This window comes from Danio rerio, chromosome 11 (assembly GCF_049306965.1).
Source record: "Danio rerio strain Tuebingen ecotype United States chromosome 11, GRCz12tu, whole genome shotgun sequence".
In the NCBI taxonomy this organism is placed as follows: domain Eukaryota; kingdom Metazoa; phylum Chordata; class Actinopteri; order Cypriniformes; family Danionidae; genus Danio; species Danio rerio.
Window position 1 is genome coordinate 36,288,835 of NC_133186.1, and position 13,832 is coordinate 36,302,666.

The 13,832-nt window shown below is 37.2% G+C and overlaps 1 protein-coding gene across 1 annotated transcript in view; it reads right to left on the reverse strand.

The window, feature by feature from the left end:
* col6a1 (collagen, type VI, alpha 1) overlaps positions 1-13,832 on the reverse strand; it is a 69,232-nt gene that overhangs the window by 3,057 nt on the left and 52,343 nt on the right. Inside the window, exons 26-35 of the mRNA XM_068224238.1 lie at positions 10,630-10,695; positions 9,109-9,144; positions 5,612-5,652; positions 4,670-4,779; positions 4,271-4,279; positions 4,052-4,176; positions 1,978-2,087; positions 1,620-1,806; positions 181-352; positions 66-95 (exon numbers count right to left, since the gene is read on the reverse strand). Coding sequence (XP_068080339.1) covers positions 66-95; positions 181-352; positions 1,620-1,806; positions 1,978-2,087; positions 4,052-4,176; positions 4,271-4,279; positions 4,670-4,779; positions 5,612-5,652; positions 9,109-9,144; positions 10,630-10,695 — 886 coding nt within the window. The remainder of the gene's footprint in view (positions 1-65; positions 96-180; positions 353-1,619; positions 1,807-1,977; positions 2,088-4,051; positions 4,177-4,270; positions 4,280-4,669; positions 4,780-5,611; positions 5,653-9,108; positions 9,145-10,629; positions 10,696-13,832) is intronic.

Below are 13,832 nucleotides of genomic sequence, written 5' to 3' on the forward strand. Positions count from 1 at the left end.
AGCAAACCATTAATATCTCGAAGTCAAAATGCTGACAAATCTGTGTTTTGTGATTATAAACTTACTTGGACAAGTATATGTGGGACACTTCTTATCTGTGAAGAAAGCACGACATATTAATATTTCTCAATAGCAAATCAAGAAGTTGCATAGCACCCCAAATCTAGGTGTTTGACCCACCTTCACAGATTTTCTCAGTCAGGTTTTGCAGGAAGTTGTCATCCAGAAGTAGGCCAAAGTTGTTTAGGACAAAGGAGAAGCCTTTTCTAGGATCATCTTTACACACAACCTCATCAAGCTGTTCCGGATTGGGTTTCCTCTCTGCGTAATCCGTCACTCCAACCCCACCAACCTGGCAGAAACCAGAAGAGAGTCAAGGTTTCCATTCTCTTTTATTGAGGATTTCATACTGTTTGTATGCCAATAACATCAAATGTTAATTTGGATCACAAGTCTTCCATAATCAAATATCAAGTCATGCGCAGCGTATTCAATTCATTTGATATGTGTCATAACTTTCATGGAAGCAGTTTGTGTGCATTTCCTCAAAGATCCACCAAACTACATTAGCTCATTGGGTTGAAGTTGAACCAAGGCTCCTTGGAAAAAATGTTACTTTTGATTAAATAATGTTACTTTTGGATGATTTGCAACATTTTATGTTGAAATATGCATCTGTCCGATACAGATTAACATGAATCTGTCAAGGTAGCAATATTTCAATTGTGATGCATTGTGATGAAAAAGCCCTCTCTGCTGAATGTCTTTTAATAATTAATACAGTTATAGCTTATTACAATAATATACAGTATATATACTTATATATACACAATATACTTATACTAAACTTAACCATAAAACTGTTAAACAGTCACCAGGGATGGGCAAACTTGTTTTTGGAGGGCCGGTTGCCTGCAGAGATTTGCTCCAACAGTAATCAAACACACCTAAACATGCTAATCAGTGACTTCAAGATCACTTGAAAGCTACAGACAGGTGTGTTTTGATTAAGTGAAGAGAGTTGGGGAGAAAGTGAAGATCAGGGCAGGGATGCGTGCTAACAGGGTAATCTGTAAAATTAGGTGCCGGATCAGATATCAGCGGTTCCGGATCAGGCTTGTTCTGGCACAAATTAACCCCTGCTCAGAACAACTCATGCACACATATCATAAACAGAGAATAACAATTTGAATGGCCATATATACTCATGGTACATTTTTTTCCCCAGCAAAAATGAAATAAAACATCATACAATAAAATTGTTTATAGCTCTAATTACCATTTTAACTCGATTATAGAAGTCTTATTGATTAGTTTTTGAGGCTGAATATCTTAATTACAATACTGCACCAGGTGAGGTTTCGAGAAAGTTTATTACTGCATATAATGTATGGAGCTGGTTATGTCATGCTAATCAGCCATATTCATGTGTGACCAGGCCTTAATCTTGCTGGTAATTTACTGCAATTAGTGTTTATTTCAACTGGGAACTGCATTATTGCATTTTAAAGATATATATATATATATATATATTTTTTTTTTTTTTTTTTTTTTTGCAAAAATGCAGATAGATGTATGTTTTCCAGTGAGCCTGGGTTGCCCAAGTGCTATATCTTTACCTTAAATCCTTTGCCGCACAGCACGTTTAATGGCACTTTATCCCTAATAGTGTCTGAGCGTCCATCAGTAAGAACAAGGACCACACTCCTCTCCGTGATAAGCTTGCTGAGCATGTTTCTTAGCGAGTACTGAAGAGCTTCTCCAGTGTATGTGGCCTCAGCCAGCCAGCGCAAGTCTTTCACAGCTCTAAAATGAAAGACAGAGATAATTATCTTTATATCTTCAGACAGCGCTCCAGACTCACACAATGATGGGAAAACAAATTCCTTCAAACCACAGAAGTGTTTCTTGAATTCATTATTACCATACTGTGTGCAGATAGAGGATTTTAACAAAGAAAATGTCAAAATTTCATACTGTTTTAGGTCGGTCAGGGTCTTGATGTTGGGGTCACCAAGCTGTACCACCTCTTGAGATTTTTCACCACTGTACTGCACCACACCAATACGAGACTCATTGGCACCAAACTGCAATAAAAAATAAAAAATAAATAAATAAAATAGAGATTCAATGTGAAATAAATTTGGAAAAGCCCATGCATCTAATATGTCACCACCACATATTCAATGCTGGAAGAGACAAATAAAAAATTGAAGAATCAACTATTGACAGCCATATTGGTTGACAAATAATCTGAATATGATTGGGAATGTGTCTTTCTCAGTGTTTATAACGGTTGCAGGAACAATGAATCAAGGTTGACTGAAGGGTTAGTAAGTCTCATAGGCTCAGTTTTCACCTAAAAACAAGGGGATCTATTTTAATGATCTAGGTGCAAAGTCTAAAGCGCAAGGGGCAAAAGCATTAAGGGCGTGTCCGAATCCACTTTGGCTATTTTAAGGACAGAAAAATATGGTTTGCGCCCCGGTGCATGGTCTAGCAAGGTTGTGCTTATAGTCTTAATGAGTTATGGGTAGGGCCAGACGGAATCTGCAGACATTTTTTGCTATTTCTGTGGAGAATTTTCGTAAAAATCTGCTGATTTCTGCGGAATTATTTTGGGAGTATCATAACTAAAACCTTAATATGTGAAATAAAAGATAATATCTTTTAAAGTTTTATTTAATGTTTAAAATGCTAATCCAATTAGATTCACTTTATTTGGTAAACAAAGCATGTCTCTCATATAATATATCTACTTAAAGACAGAAAATATTACCGTACAAACTGCATTGTAAATATATCAGATGAACATTTTCATATTAGTCAATAATATTACTGTAATTAATTTAAAAACTGAATAAATATAAATTTACACACATTTACACAAATAAACAAACAGAATCAGTGCAATTCCGATTTGTTGCCTACAGTATATCAGATTTATTTTGTCTGTGTGTTTACACGTTCTTTTAATTGTGACCCAAAATCACATATCAAATTTATGTGTTTACAATTGCCATTCAATTTACGATGCATGCATGAATGCGGGTTCTAGAATTTGTGTCACACTAGCCACGATGTTGGCACATGGCTGGGAGATGACCAGCTAAAACCAGCTTGACCAGCCTAGCCAGGCTGGGAGACCAGCCAAAACCAGCTATGTCCAGCTTAAACCAGGAAAAGACCAGGCTGGAAATGGCTGTAAACAAGCCTGGAAGTTCCCAAAACCCCTCTAAAACCTGGCTGGTCAACCAGCTAAAACCAGCCAACCAGCTTAAGCTGGTTTAAGCTGTTTTTTTCAGCAGGGATGTCTTCATGAAAAATGATTTTTACTTTCTATTCTATTCTATTCTATTCTATTCTATTCTATTCTATTCTATTCTATTCTTAATTTGCTATTAATGAAAATCAACAATTTTGACTCATGCATTGTATTTTTACTATTCCTCATACACCATAAGCCTGGTTTGTGTTCCAGGGTCACATTTGATAATATTGCGGTCACACTGTAAACACTCATGTATTCAAATGTATTAAAATAGGCACAAAAGACCACCTGCTCTCCACCTACTGATTAAAGATAATCATTATGTTATGTGTTGTCAGCAAATGCACCAAAAACAAGTCACTTATACTTCACTGCATTGTACTGAAACATGGTTATGATTATACAGATGTTGCCATCTACATCCTATGTGTGTTTATTCACTCAATAGTACTTGTGCGTCGCACAGAACACCTTAAATCACAGGTGTCAAACTCCTGGAGGGCCTACACGGTTTAGCTTTAACTCTAATTAAACACACCTATTTAAACAGATTGAGTCCTTCAGGTTTGTTTTAATCCTCCAGGTAAGTGTATTAAAGCTGGGTTGATACTAAACTGTGCAGGGCTGCGGCCTTCCAGGAACTGAGTTTGACACCCCTGGCTTAAATGATGTAGAGTATGGCAAAACAAGGTCTTGATAAAATATCAACACAAATGCTTAAAAGAGGTGCATGTTAATACCAGGTAAAAACAGGCCTATATTGAGCTAAAGAAAACGCACCTGTCTTAACTTGAGTCTGTCCATTATTGTCACGATGAATTCTTTAGAGATGGCAAAGTTAGAAGCTCCAATACTCTCAGAGCTGTCCACGATAAAGGCAATATCCAAGGGTCCACATGTGCATTCTTAACAAACAAAGCACATGCATATTAAGAAGATTGCATTGCAAAACACTAAATGAGACATGGTTCTTATATACTTCAAAGTCTTATGACTTACCACAGCAAGCTAAAAAAAAGAAAAAAAGAAAACAAAATTACATTTGCTTCAAATTTGACAATATCAGGCAGATCAAAAACATATGTTATACTGAGAACATTCACAGTAATGGAAAAATAATTATTTAGCTATTTTACAGATGAAGTCTAGTCTGGGACTAATTTTAGTTAATAACTTTTAATCGTTTACACTTAAAAAAGCAGTATTTTTAAAGGAACATATCTTATATTATGTAACAAAAGCCTAGATCGACATTCAAATTACCCGACACAAATAGTTAATAACCTGGACAGAACTAAATAAGAGTCATTTTATGTTTGGGAGGGAAAATAAATGGTTAATAAAGGTGAAGCATCCCCTTAATCATTCACTTAATCTCAAATGAATGCTTGGATTTACTTGTCTTGTTGGCTAAGATGCATATCTTCTTATTTTGGACATCTTTTATGGCCTCTGGGGTCTCTTTTGTTAAAAATATCTCACACTGATGTTTCATCTTTGAAGACAAACTGAATCCATTAATTTACCTGACACAACAACACTGTCAAGATTTTTTTATTGCAACTGAAGATGAATTAATGCGCAGGGCTGAAACCCAAAGGCCGTACGTGGCGGACAACCTTCATTTCCCAAAAATTTGGCCCGTATGAAGTAAAACAGCAGCACAGAAACCTTATTCGCATCTGATTGGTTAATACTGTCAATTCCCATTTCCTTCAAACTGATATGACTTTCGCTCTGAACTTCAACACAGTTCTCTTGAAAGAAACTGTGTTTTCTCTCCAGCTGGATAATGTCCGGCTTTTGCATGCCAGGACGGTGATATTAAATATCTAAGTTAAGCTTCCAAAAATAATAGCAATGATAAACATGCACAATATGAGCATTTAAATGAATTCATTCTAGGTTTACTTAAACCAGTTATAAGATAAACAAATGGATATCATTTAAAGGCAATCAACATTATTCTTTTGCATACATTAATTACTTTAATCTGGACAATTTTTATGCAACTTAACAGTTTTTAAAGTAGATTTTTCTGAAGTGAAACAGATTTTAGGAAGTATTTAAAACAGATGTGTACGACTTCATATATTCATATATATTACATGAAGTGCTTTATCCTTCATTTACTTCATCTCTGACTTTTTTTTTTTTTGCATGTTCTTAATTTTGTCCAGCAGAATTTTGTCAACTCTCATCTGGCAAGCCAGATTGCTGGATCATCACTTTATGGCACGAGTCAACTTTTCAGTGTTAAATCAGAGTGGGCGACAGACAGGACGCCATTTATGGAGACAGTGAGCCATGAGTCATGGGTAAATACAAAAACAGGTCTACTCACAGCACATCTTCATGATGATATCCAGAATCTCACATTCCTACAAAGAGAGTAAAAGAGACACGCAGTTATACAGAGAGACTGCTGCCTCTGCAACTGATTTTCTCTGTCGCCATTTTGTATCACAAAATGGAGCCACAAGTCCATGTTGTTTTAATTACAGGAAATTCTGCTGAACTTTCTGCACAAAACTCCCTAAAGGCCCACTATTACTGCAGAAACATGCTTTAAAAGCTGCGCTGAAGAACAAAAGCATATAGTATGTCAAAATGAAACAAGAGTCTAAGATAAAGATGTCAGGAGCAATCCAAATTTCTCTTATCATAAGACATGTAAATATTGCGGAGAGAGACCATCTATTGAAACTGAGCTTGAAGTGATATCCACCCCAAAATAGCAATTTACACATAGTAAAGTGGTTCCAGACTTGTGTTGCTGGTTCCATAGCATGAAAACAAATACATAGGTAGTCAATGGAAACCAAAAACTCTAAGGTGACCCACGTTTTTCAAAATATTGTGTTCAACAGAAGAGACAAACTGATACATGTTTGGAACAACTTGTGAGTAAATGTTGGCAGAATTTCGCCTTTATGCCTTTAAAAACAGGCCCCAGCTCACATAAGGAATTTCTGGCATTAAACACATTCCTCATATTTCATAAAAGGCCGTATGATCTCGAAATAATAACTAATAATAAGAGTATAATGTTAGTGGGGTCTTTGCAGATCCCGGACGAGCAGCTGTGGTTTAAGATGCTCTGTTAACAGTCTATTCTGCGCATTTCAGTTCAGATTGTTTAGTGAGCCTGTCACAATTGACATTTCACATGCAGAAAGGCTGTATAAATAGATGTCTAATGTTGGATTTAGCCTAGTGTACACAGTGTTTTTTGTCTGGTACAATAGTCACAGTGTGAGAGTATGTGACTTATGATTTTGTCATATACAAAAAAAAATAAAAAAATAAATAAAATAAAAAATTTCACACTGCTTTTTGTCCAAACATCACTGGCCAACTTAAAGGCACAGTTCATTTACACATCCTCCACTAGTTCCAAACATGTTTCAGTTTTTGTCTTCTCTTGAATACAAAGCAAGACTGCCGGCAAAACAGCCATTGACTTCCAACATTATTCCAAAAGAAAATCATGAAAGATTAGAACCACTTGAGCGTTGAAGAATTTGTATTTTTTCGGGTGAACTATACCTTTAAAGGCCAGTATGATTTCACCAAGGTGGCGGTACTACTAACTAACTAGAGTGTAAACAATAATAATAATAATTCCTTATATTTATATAGTGGTTTTTCTAGACACTCAAAGCGCTTAACATATTTTTTTCCATTCCACCTGGATGACACGACAGCAGGCCCGTGCAGAGACCGTCCAAAGGGCATGTGCAGGATAAATTTTTTGGAGAGCGGATTTTTTGAAGAGCTGCTGCAGATCCGCAGAGTGGATGCGCGCGTACTGAAGAGCGGTGTTATCGCGCGCGTACTGATCAGCTGTGTTGTCACGCGCGTACTGATCAGCTGTGTTGTCACGCTCGTACTGATCAGCTGTGTTGTCACGCTCGTACTGATCAGCTGTGTTGTCACGCTCGTACTGATCAGCTGTGTTGTCGCGCGCGTACTGATCAGCTGTGTTGTCGCGCGCGTACTGATCAGCTGTGTTGTCGCGCGCGTACTGATCAGCTGTGTTGTCGCGCGCGTACTCAAGAGCGGTGTTGTCGCGCGCCTACTGAAGGGCGGTACCGAAGGTGTGCCGCGTCGCGGGGGCACTTTTGATCATTTTGGAAGGGCACTTTCTATCCAAGACTAAAAAGGGCATGTGCACTGCACAGGTTGAGCTCTATGTGTGCACGTGCCTGCACGACAGCACCCATATTGCAGGAAAGGAGCCAATTATGATATGGGCATGGCCTAGGGCCTAGTCAAGTTTGTTTGTTTGTTTATTTGTTTTGCTAGTATTTTCCCCCTTGGGGTAGTTTATTTTACTGTTTTGGTTGGGGTAGGCGATAAAAAATACAACTTATTTGGTAATTTAATAGATAGCATAAATAATACTTGGTACAACTACTGTTTTTACGTTACTGTGATGGTTAGGTTTTGGGTTGGGGTGGGGGTAGACGTCAATAAAATACAATAAATGGGAAATGTAAAAAAATAATATAAATAGTTCTCAACTTTTGACCACAACCATATCTGATCTAGCAACAAGCGCTAAACCCCTACTCTTTTTTTTTGAAGGCCATCCTGGGATTTTTAACGACCACAGAGAGTCAGGACCTCATTTTAATGTTACCGAGTCCCCATCAATATACTGGGGCATTAGAACCAACACTGACCACAGGTTGAGCACCCCTTGCTGGTCTCACTAAAGGCTGATTTATACTTCTGCGTCAAACGGTGCTACGGTGTTGACGCATAGCCCTACGCCGTGGCCGTCACTGACGTGCACCTCTCAAAAAATGTAACTACACGTCGCATCGACGCGTAGCGCAAGCTTTGTGATTGGTCGGCTTGGTATCGCTGACGAGTCTGGGCGGGACCGAGAGCCACGTGAATGGCGCGACCTCAATGGAGCAAATGTTTACAAGTGTGGAGTCCTGTGAAGGAGCTCCGGATGGAAAGTTTAGTTTTGTGTTTACCTCATAGTTAAAGTTGTTGCACATCCGCCGGTTCCTGCCTCAAAATTAGCAAGTTTAAGCCACTTGTACATTCAGGAAGTTTTCAACGCTTCACGCTTCAGGCTGCAACCTAGCTTTCCCATGTGGTCTCCCATCCAGGTACTGACGAGGCGCAGCCCTGCTTAACTTCAGTGGGTGACTATGTGAGAGTCGCAGAGAGCTAGCTGCTGGCAACAACATTTGCTATTGCTAGTACTATTACTAGCACTTTTGCTAGTACTTCTGCCATTACTCTGCAAACCTTTCCTCCATTGCTTTATTCCACCAAGAGCACCAACACTATTGTCCCTCTTTAGTTTTTATCATGATCATCTTCTGTGCTCCTTCCGGTCAACATCACAGAAAAATACCAAAAATATCAGCCTGTTTAATTCTATAATCATTAAAATTGCTTGCAAAATAGTGGATATTTTGGGAGAGAAAAAAACTTACATTATACAAGTACTATAGAGTATGCAAAATGTATGAATTGACCCCTTCAAATTTCCCATATACTGTCATGCATTCATTTCACAATCCAGCTGTTATGCACTAAATGATGCTATTATTCCACCAAAAGTCTAGTGCAGTTTGTACTTGGGACTTGGCCAAAGGCTTCCGCAGCTACTGACTCTCAGCAATGTGGAATTCACAAAAATAATGGAAAATGAACAGTGGAATGTCCAGGTCCATTTATTATTAAGGACACTGTCACCCGTCGCATTGCACTTTGTCTCATCAACTGCTGGAACATGTGCAGACTATATCCAATAAAGCATGCCTTTTCTGATTTGTGCACTCAGTTTTATTCAATTTAAATTCACTCACATCAGCTCCTTGAGGTCCGGGTGGTCCTGGGGGTCCCTGTGCATTGAAACAAGACAGATTAAATGGACAATGAAATCACATACCTAATTCAAATCTGACTCTTTTTTTTATTTATGTCAAAACATAAACAGGTCTGTGCAGGAGTCAGTTTTGTGACATGCTACACAGATGTAGTCCTGCCAGTGCGAAGAAGCTTTGAGACTCTTCCCAAATAAGAGCATTTCTGAGACCGACAAAATCTCCTCCTCTCTGGACATCATCCAGTGGTGAAGAGGAACATCGCAAAATTGCAGCCTGAGAGAAATTTCCCTTCCCACACACCCGTAACTCATGGCTGTTAAACGCCGTTCTACATAAGTGAAGATTTGTACTTTGCTTCAAAACTTCTTTTGGCACCTCTGGACAATATAAAAGTCTGGTTGTTTACTTATGCAATATATATATATATATATATATATATATATATATATATATATATATATATATATATATATATATATATATATATATATATATATCCAAATAGCTTTTTAGAAAGGACGCCTAGACTTTTTTAAAAATAAAAGCTTGGGAGTTTCATCATGAAATTTGAATCAAAACATAGTCAGACATTCAGCTTTATCTTTCTGGTGTCTCTATGCTATTATCCTGATATTCACATCCATATCGAAACTAATCACCATTCACTTTCACCTATATTTTACCATGTTTTACTCTGTTTCTTGACTACTTTGAGATATTTTGACCTCTGGGTACCACACTAGCCAATGTCTAGTAACAAAACCAGACTTGTGAAAATAAGCCACAGGGTTCAAGAGCTACAGACATTTTTATTTGGGTAAGTCGTTATACAGAAAATGCTGAAGAATGGGGCGCAGGTTAAATGGTTAAGATAATATTAATATCAATAACATTCTAAATGCAGTTTAGATGTTTATGTTTAAACAGGTTCAGGTTCTTGGCATATTTTAGGTTAAATGAGCATATCAAATGTGGTGTTTTTGATACTATATCAAGCAAACAATAAAACTTGTTTTTCTGAGTTTTATTTGGCCGACATTTTGAGGGCAGATCTGTTGATCACATTCCATTGATTTTGTCAACAAAAGGTTTGGATCATAGTCATTTAGTGTGCATGTTTCAGTTCTCAGTTCTCTATCTCGAATTAAATCTAACAGCAGATATACACTGTGCCTTAACATTAAATACTGAGTTCAAATTGAAGCTCACAGACAAAACACATTTAAAAATTACAATAGATAGATGACATTGTGGTATTACTTTATTTAGATGGCCCATTTGAGTATTAGTAGACTGTCTGCCTAATATCTGTTGGTAAAGACATTCAAAAGACATTTAAATGACTATAAGAAACTTTGCACGTACATGTGAACTTACACTAACCCTAAAAGTCTACTTATAATCTAATGAGAATTAGTTGACATGTAGATGCAACGTAACTTAAATTCAACAAACAGACCATCAAAATAAACTGTGACCGAAATTGTTTATCGTACTTACAGGTTTTCCTTCAGGTCCTCTGTGACCTTTGGCTCCTTTTGTCCCAGGTGGTCCAAGTCTGTCATTCTGTAGATCACAACATATCGACAGTGAATTTTAATTAATGTAAAAAGATTTAGCAAAGTAAAATGGACAAATCTTTTTTAAATTTGTCTTTTGTGTATTCCCCATTTAAATGCATTTTATATAGGGCTTTTTTGTGTATAGCTGTAAACCAAAGCCCTTTAAAATCATAACAGAAATCACATTTAAAATATATGATGGCAGCCCCAGTAGGTGTCAGTACTAGCTGTAGAAGGACTCACATCAGGATTTTGCCAAGTATCATGTAATCTTGGATTAACATCTATGTTAATCCTGGAACATCATTTTGTTGGAAAATGTAATCCAAACCTATTCCCTACCCCTAAACCCAACCATAACTGTAAATTATTCCCCAAATCAGAGGGGAATAATAGTTGGATAACAATCATGTAGAAGTGCATAAACCTAACCGTAAGCCTAAACAGTAAACGTATCCCTTAATTCTGATTGGCTGATTGGAATGTTGTTCCAGGATCAACATAGATGTTAAATGTGGTGAAACTAGATGGCAAGGTGATTCAATGGATATGGATTATCAGGAGGCCATGATAGATAATGGCTGATGGAGAGAATTTGACCAGGATACTGGGATTACATCCCAACTCTTTACGAGAGATGTCATTGGATATTTAATGACCACAGAGAGTCAAGATATCGATTTAACGTCTAATCTGAATGAATATACTGTACTTATAGTCATGTGTCCTGGTCACTATACATTTTATTCAGTGAAATATAGTATGTGAAAATGAGTCAGCTAACTATTTCTGATTATGATGCACCAAAATTAAATCAAATCCAAAAATTCTAGATGCCCTGAAAACCGAAAATGCTTTGTTATTATTATTTATTTATTATTTTATTACAAAATATAAAGTAATTTTAAAAGACTTTCTGAATTTAACCCAAAAACCTAAATTACACTGATTAAAAATACAAGTCAATAGAAAAAGAACATTTTATTGACAGTGAATGAGAGTCGAGAGGTGTCATTTTACCAGCTGGAGGGAGAGCGAAAGCAGCATGGTAACCTTGATAATCTAAATCATTTTCCACATCCAAAAATTGGTGCATCCCTACAAATGGCATTATCAGAATAACAAATAGATTATGTTTTATTTTAAATGGCTATTTTATGTGAATTATGTTTCACATGTCATGACACAAAAGTTTCTCCTTTTCCAGGTTTATACTTTTAATACCAGTTGTAAACATTAGCTGTGTTTCATTTCAGAGACTGCATTTTCCGAAGGATGCAGACTTCAAAGGTGAGTCCTTCGAAGTCCACACAGGCCAAATCGAGTGTTTTGAAATGAGATGATCTAGCCTAAAGAGGACAGATCTCGCCAACAACTGGTGTTGATAAGCGGTAATAAAATTTGTAACAACTTTTTTTCAAAGTGATTTTAAAACTTATTTTAAGCGATCTGAAGGCAAAACAAGGTTTACAAAATTTAGTCCACGCATGTGCACATAAACATGTAAACTGTCTTTAAAACCACCTTTTCTCAAGACACTATTTTTTTTTTTTTAAAGGCACATGTATTTGTATTTTGATGTATTTTGATGGTCCATTTGAATATTAGTAGACTGTCTGCTTAATATCTGTTGATACTGGTCCTTCAACAGACATTTAACTGACTATAAGAAACTTTGCAACTTACACTAATCCTAACCCCAACCTAACAGTCTACTTTTTAATTAATTAATTAATTAATATTACTTAATTTAATTAATTAATTAATAATGAATCAGTTGGCATGTAGATGCAATAGAACCTAATTCAACAAACGGACCATCAAAATAAAGTGTGACCACATGTGTTTTTATATACAAGTAAAATAAACCTAATTCGTAGAGTACATTAAATCCAGAGTTTTCCTTTAAAAACTTTCTGCCGTTATCAGAACAATGAATATTGGGATGTTCGAGGCCGCGAAGGATCCACGAATTGTGTCCTTCATTTCCTGGGAAACGAAGGACACATTCTGAGGCTGCATTTGAAGGAGCCTTCGAATTTCTTTGAAATGAACACTTCGAATGCACCTTTCAGAGAGTACACCCTCTGAAATGATATACAGCTATGGTTTCAGAATTCTCAAAGTTGCTAGACATATGCTAGAGTGATTCTAAGTGATTGTTATGGTGTTTAGCATTAATGACTTCCCACTTTCTTTAGTTCTGGAAGTATTTTCCCATTTATTCTTCCATTCATCTAAAGTTTTTTTTTTTTTTTTGTCCTGTGACGGCAGCCACAGGACAACAGCGCCAATGCGCTGACCACACACCAGCTAGGTAGAGAGACAGTGATAGAACCAATTTTGTGGAGGGAGATGATTGGGAGGCCATGATTGGTAGGGGCCCATGGAGAAAATTTGGCCAGAACACCTGGGCTACACCCCTACTTTTAATGAAAAGCACCATGAGACTTTTTAATGTTAGGATCTCAGTTTAACATCTCATCCGAAAGAGTACAAAGACACCTACAGTACAGTAAAGTGCCACTTTTGCAATGTAAATTTGCCATAAAACAAACAAAAAATTCAAATAGTTAATGTTCAAGTTTAAATCAGACCCAAATTTTCAAACTTATGGACCTCCTGTAATATCACAACCTAATGCCGGTTTCTATCAGCTGTTTAAAACCCTCCTGGACAACTATCTCCCTCCACATGAACAGTTTAAATGTTCTCCATTAAATCAGCTATGCCTTCAGCAGAAAAGATACGTTCATCTCCTTCATTTCAGTCTTGTGCCAGATTACGGTTAGGCGGTGAGCTAATACTAACCACCTGTCCCCATTTCCAGCCCTCTACCCCATGCTGCTTCAATTATCCTCAAATTCCTTACATCAAAGTCCTGCACTGTCACAGACAGGCTCACAGTAGGGATAAGGTTAAATGATGCCGTCATGCCAATACTGTGTTGGCTCATTGTGATTACCTTGACAGATACCGAACCCAAACGTTGGCCCCTTGGGTTTGGGAGAGGCCGGAGGAGCTCAATCAATTGTTTACAAGGACCGAAAAACATTTCCAAACAGTCTTGGCCAGCAGAAAGACAAGAGTCAAGCATAAGGGAACGCAAAGCATGGCTCATATGGTGCAGATGTGAGGCTT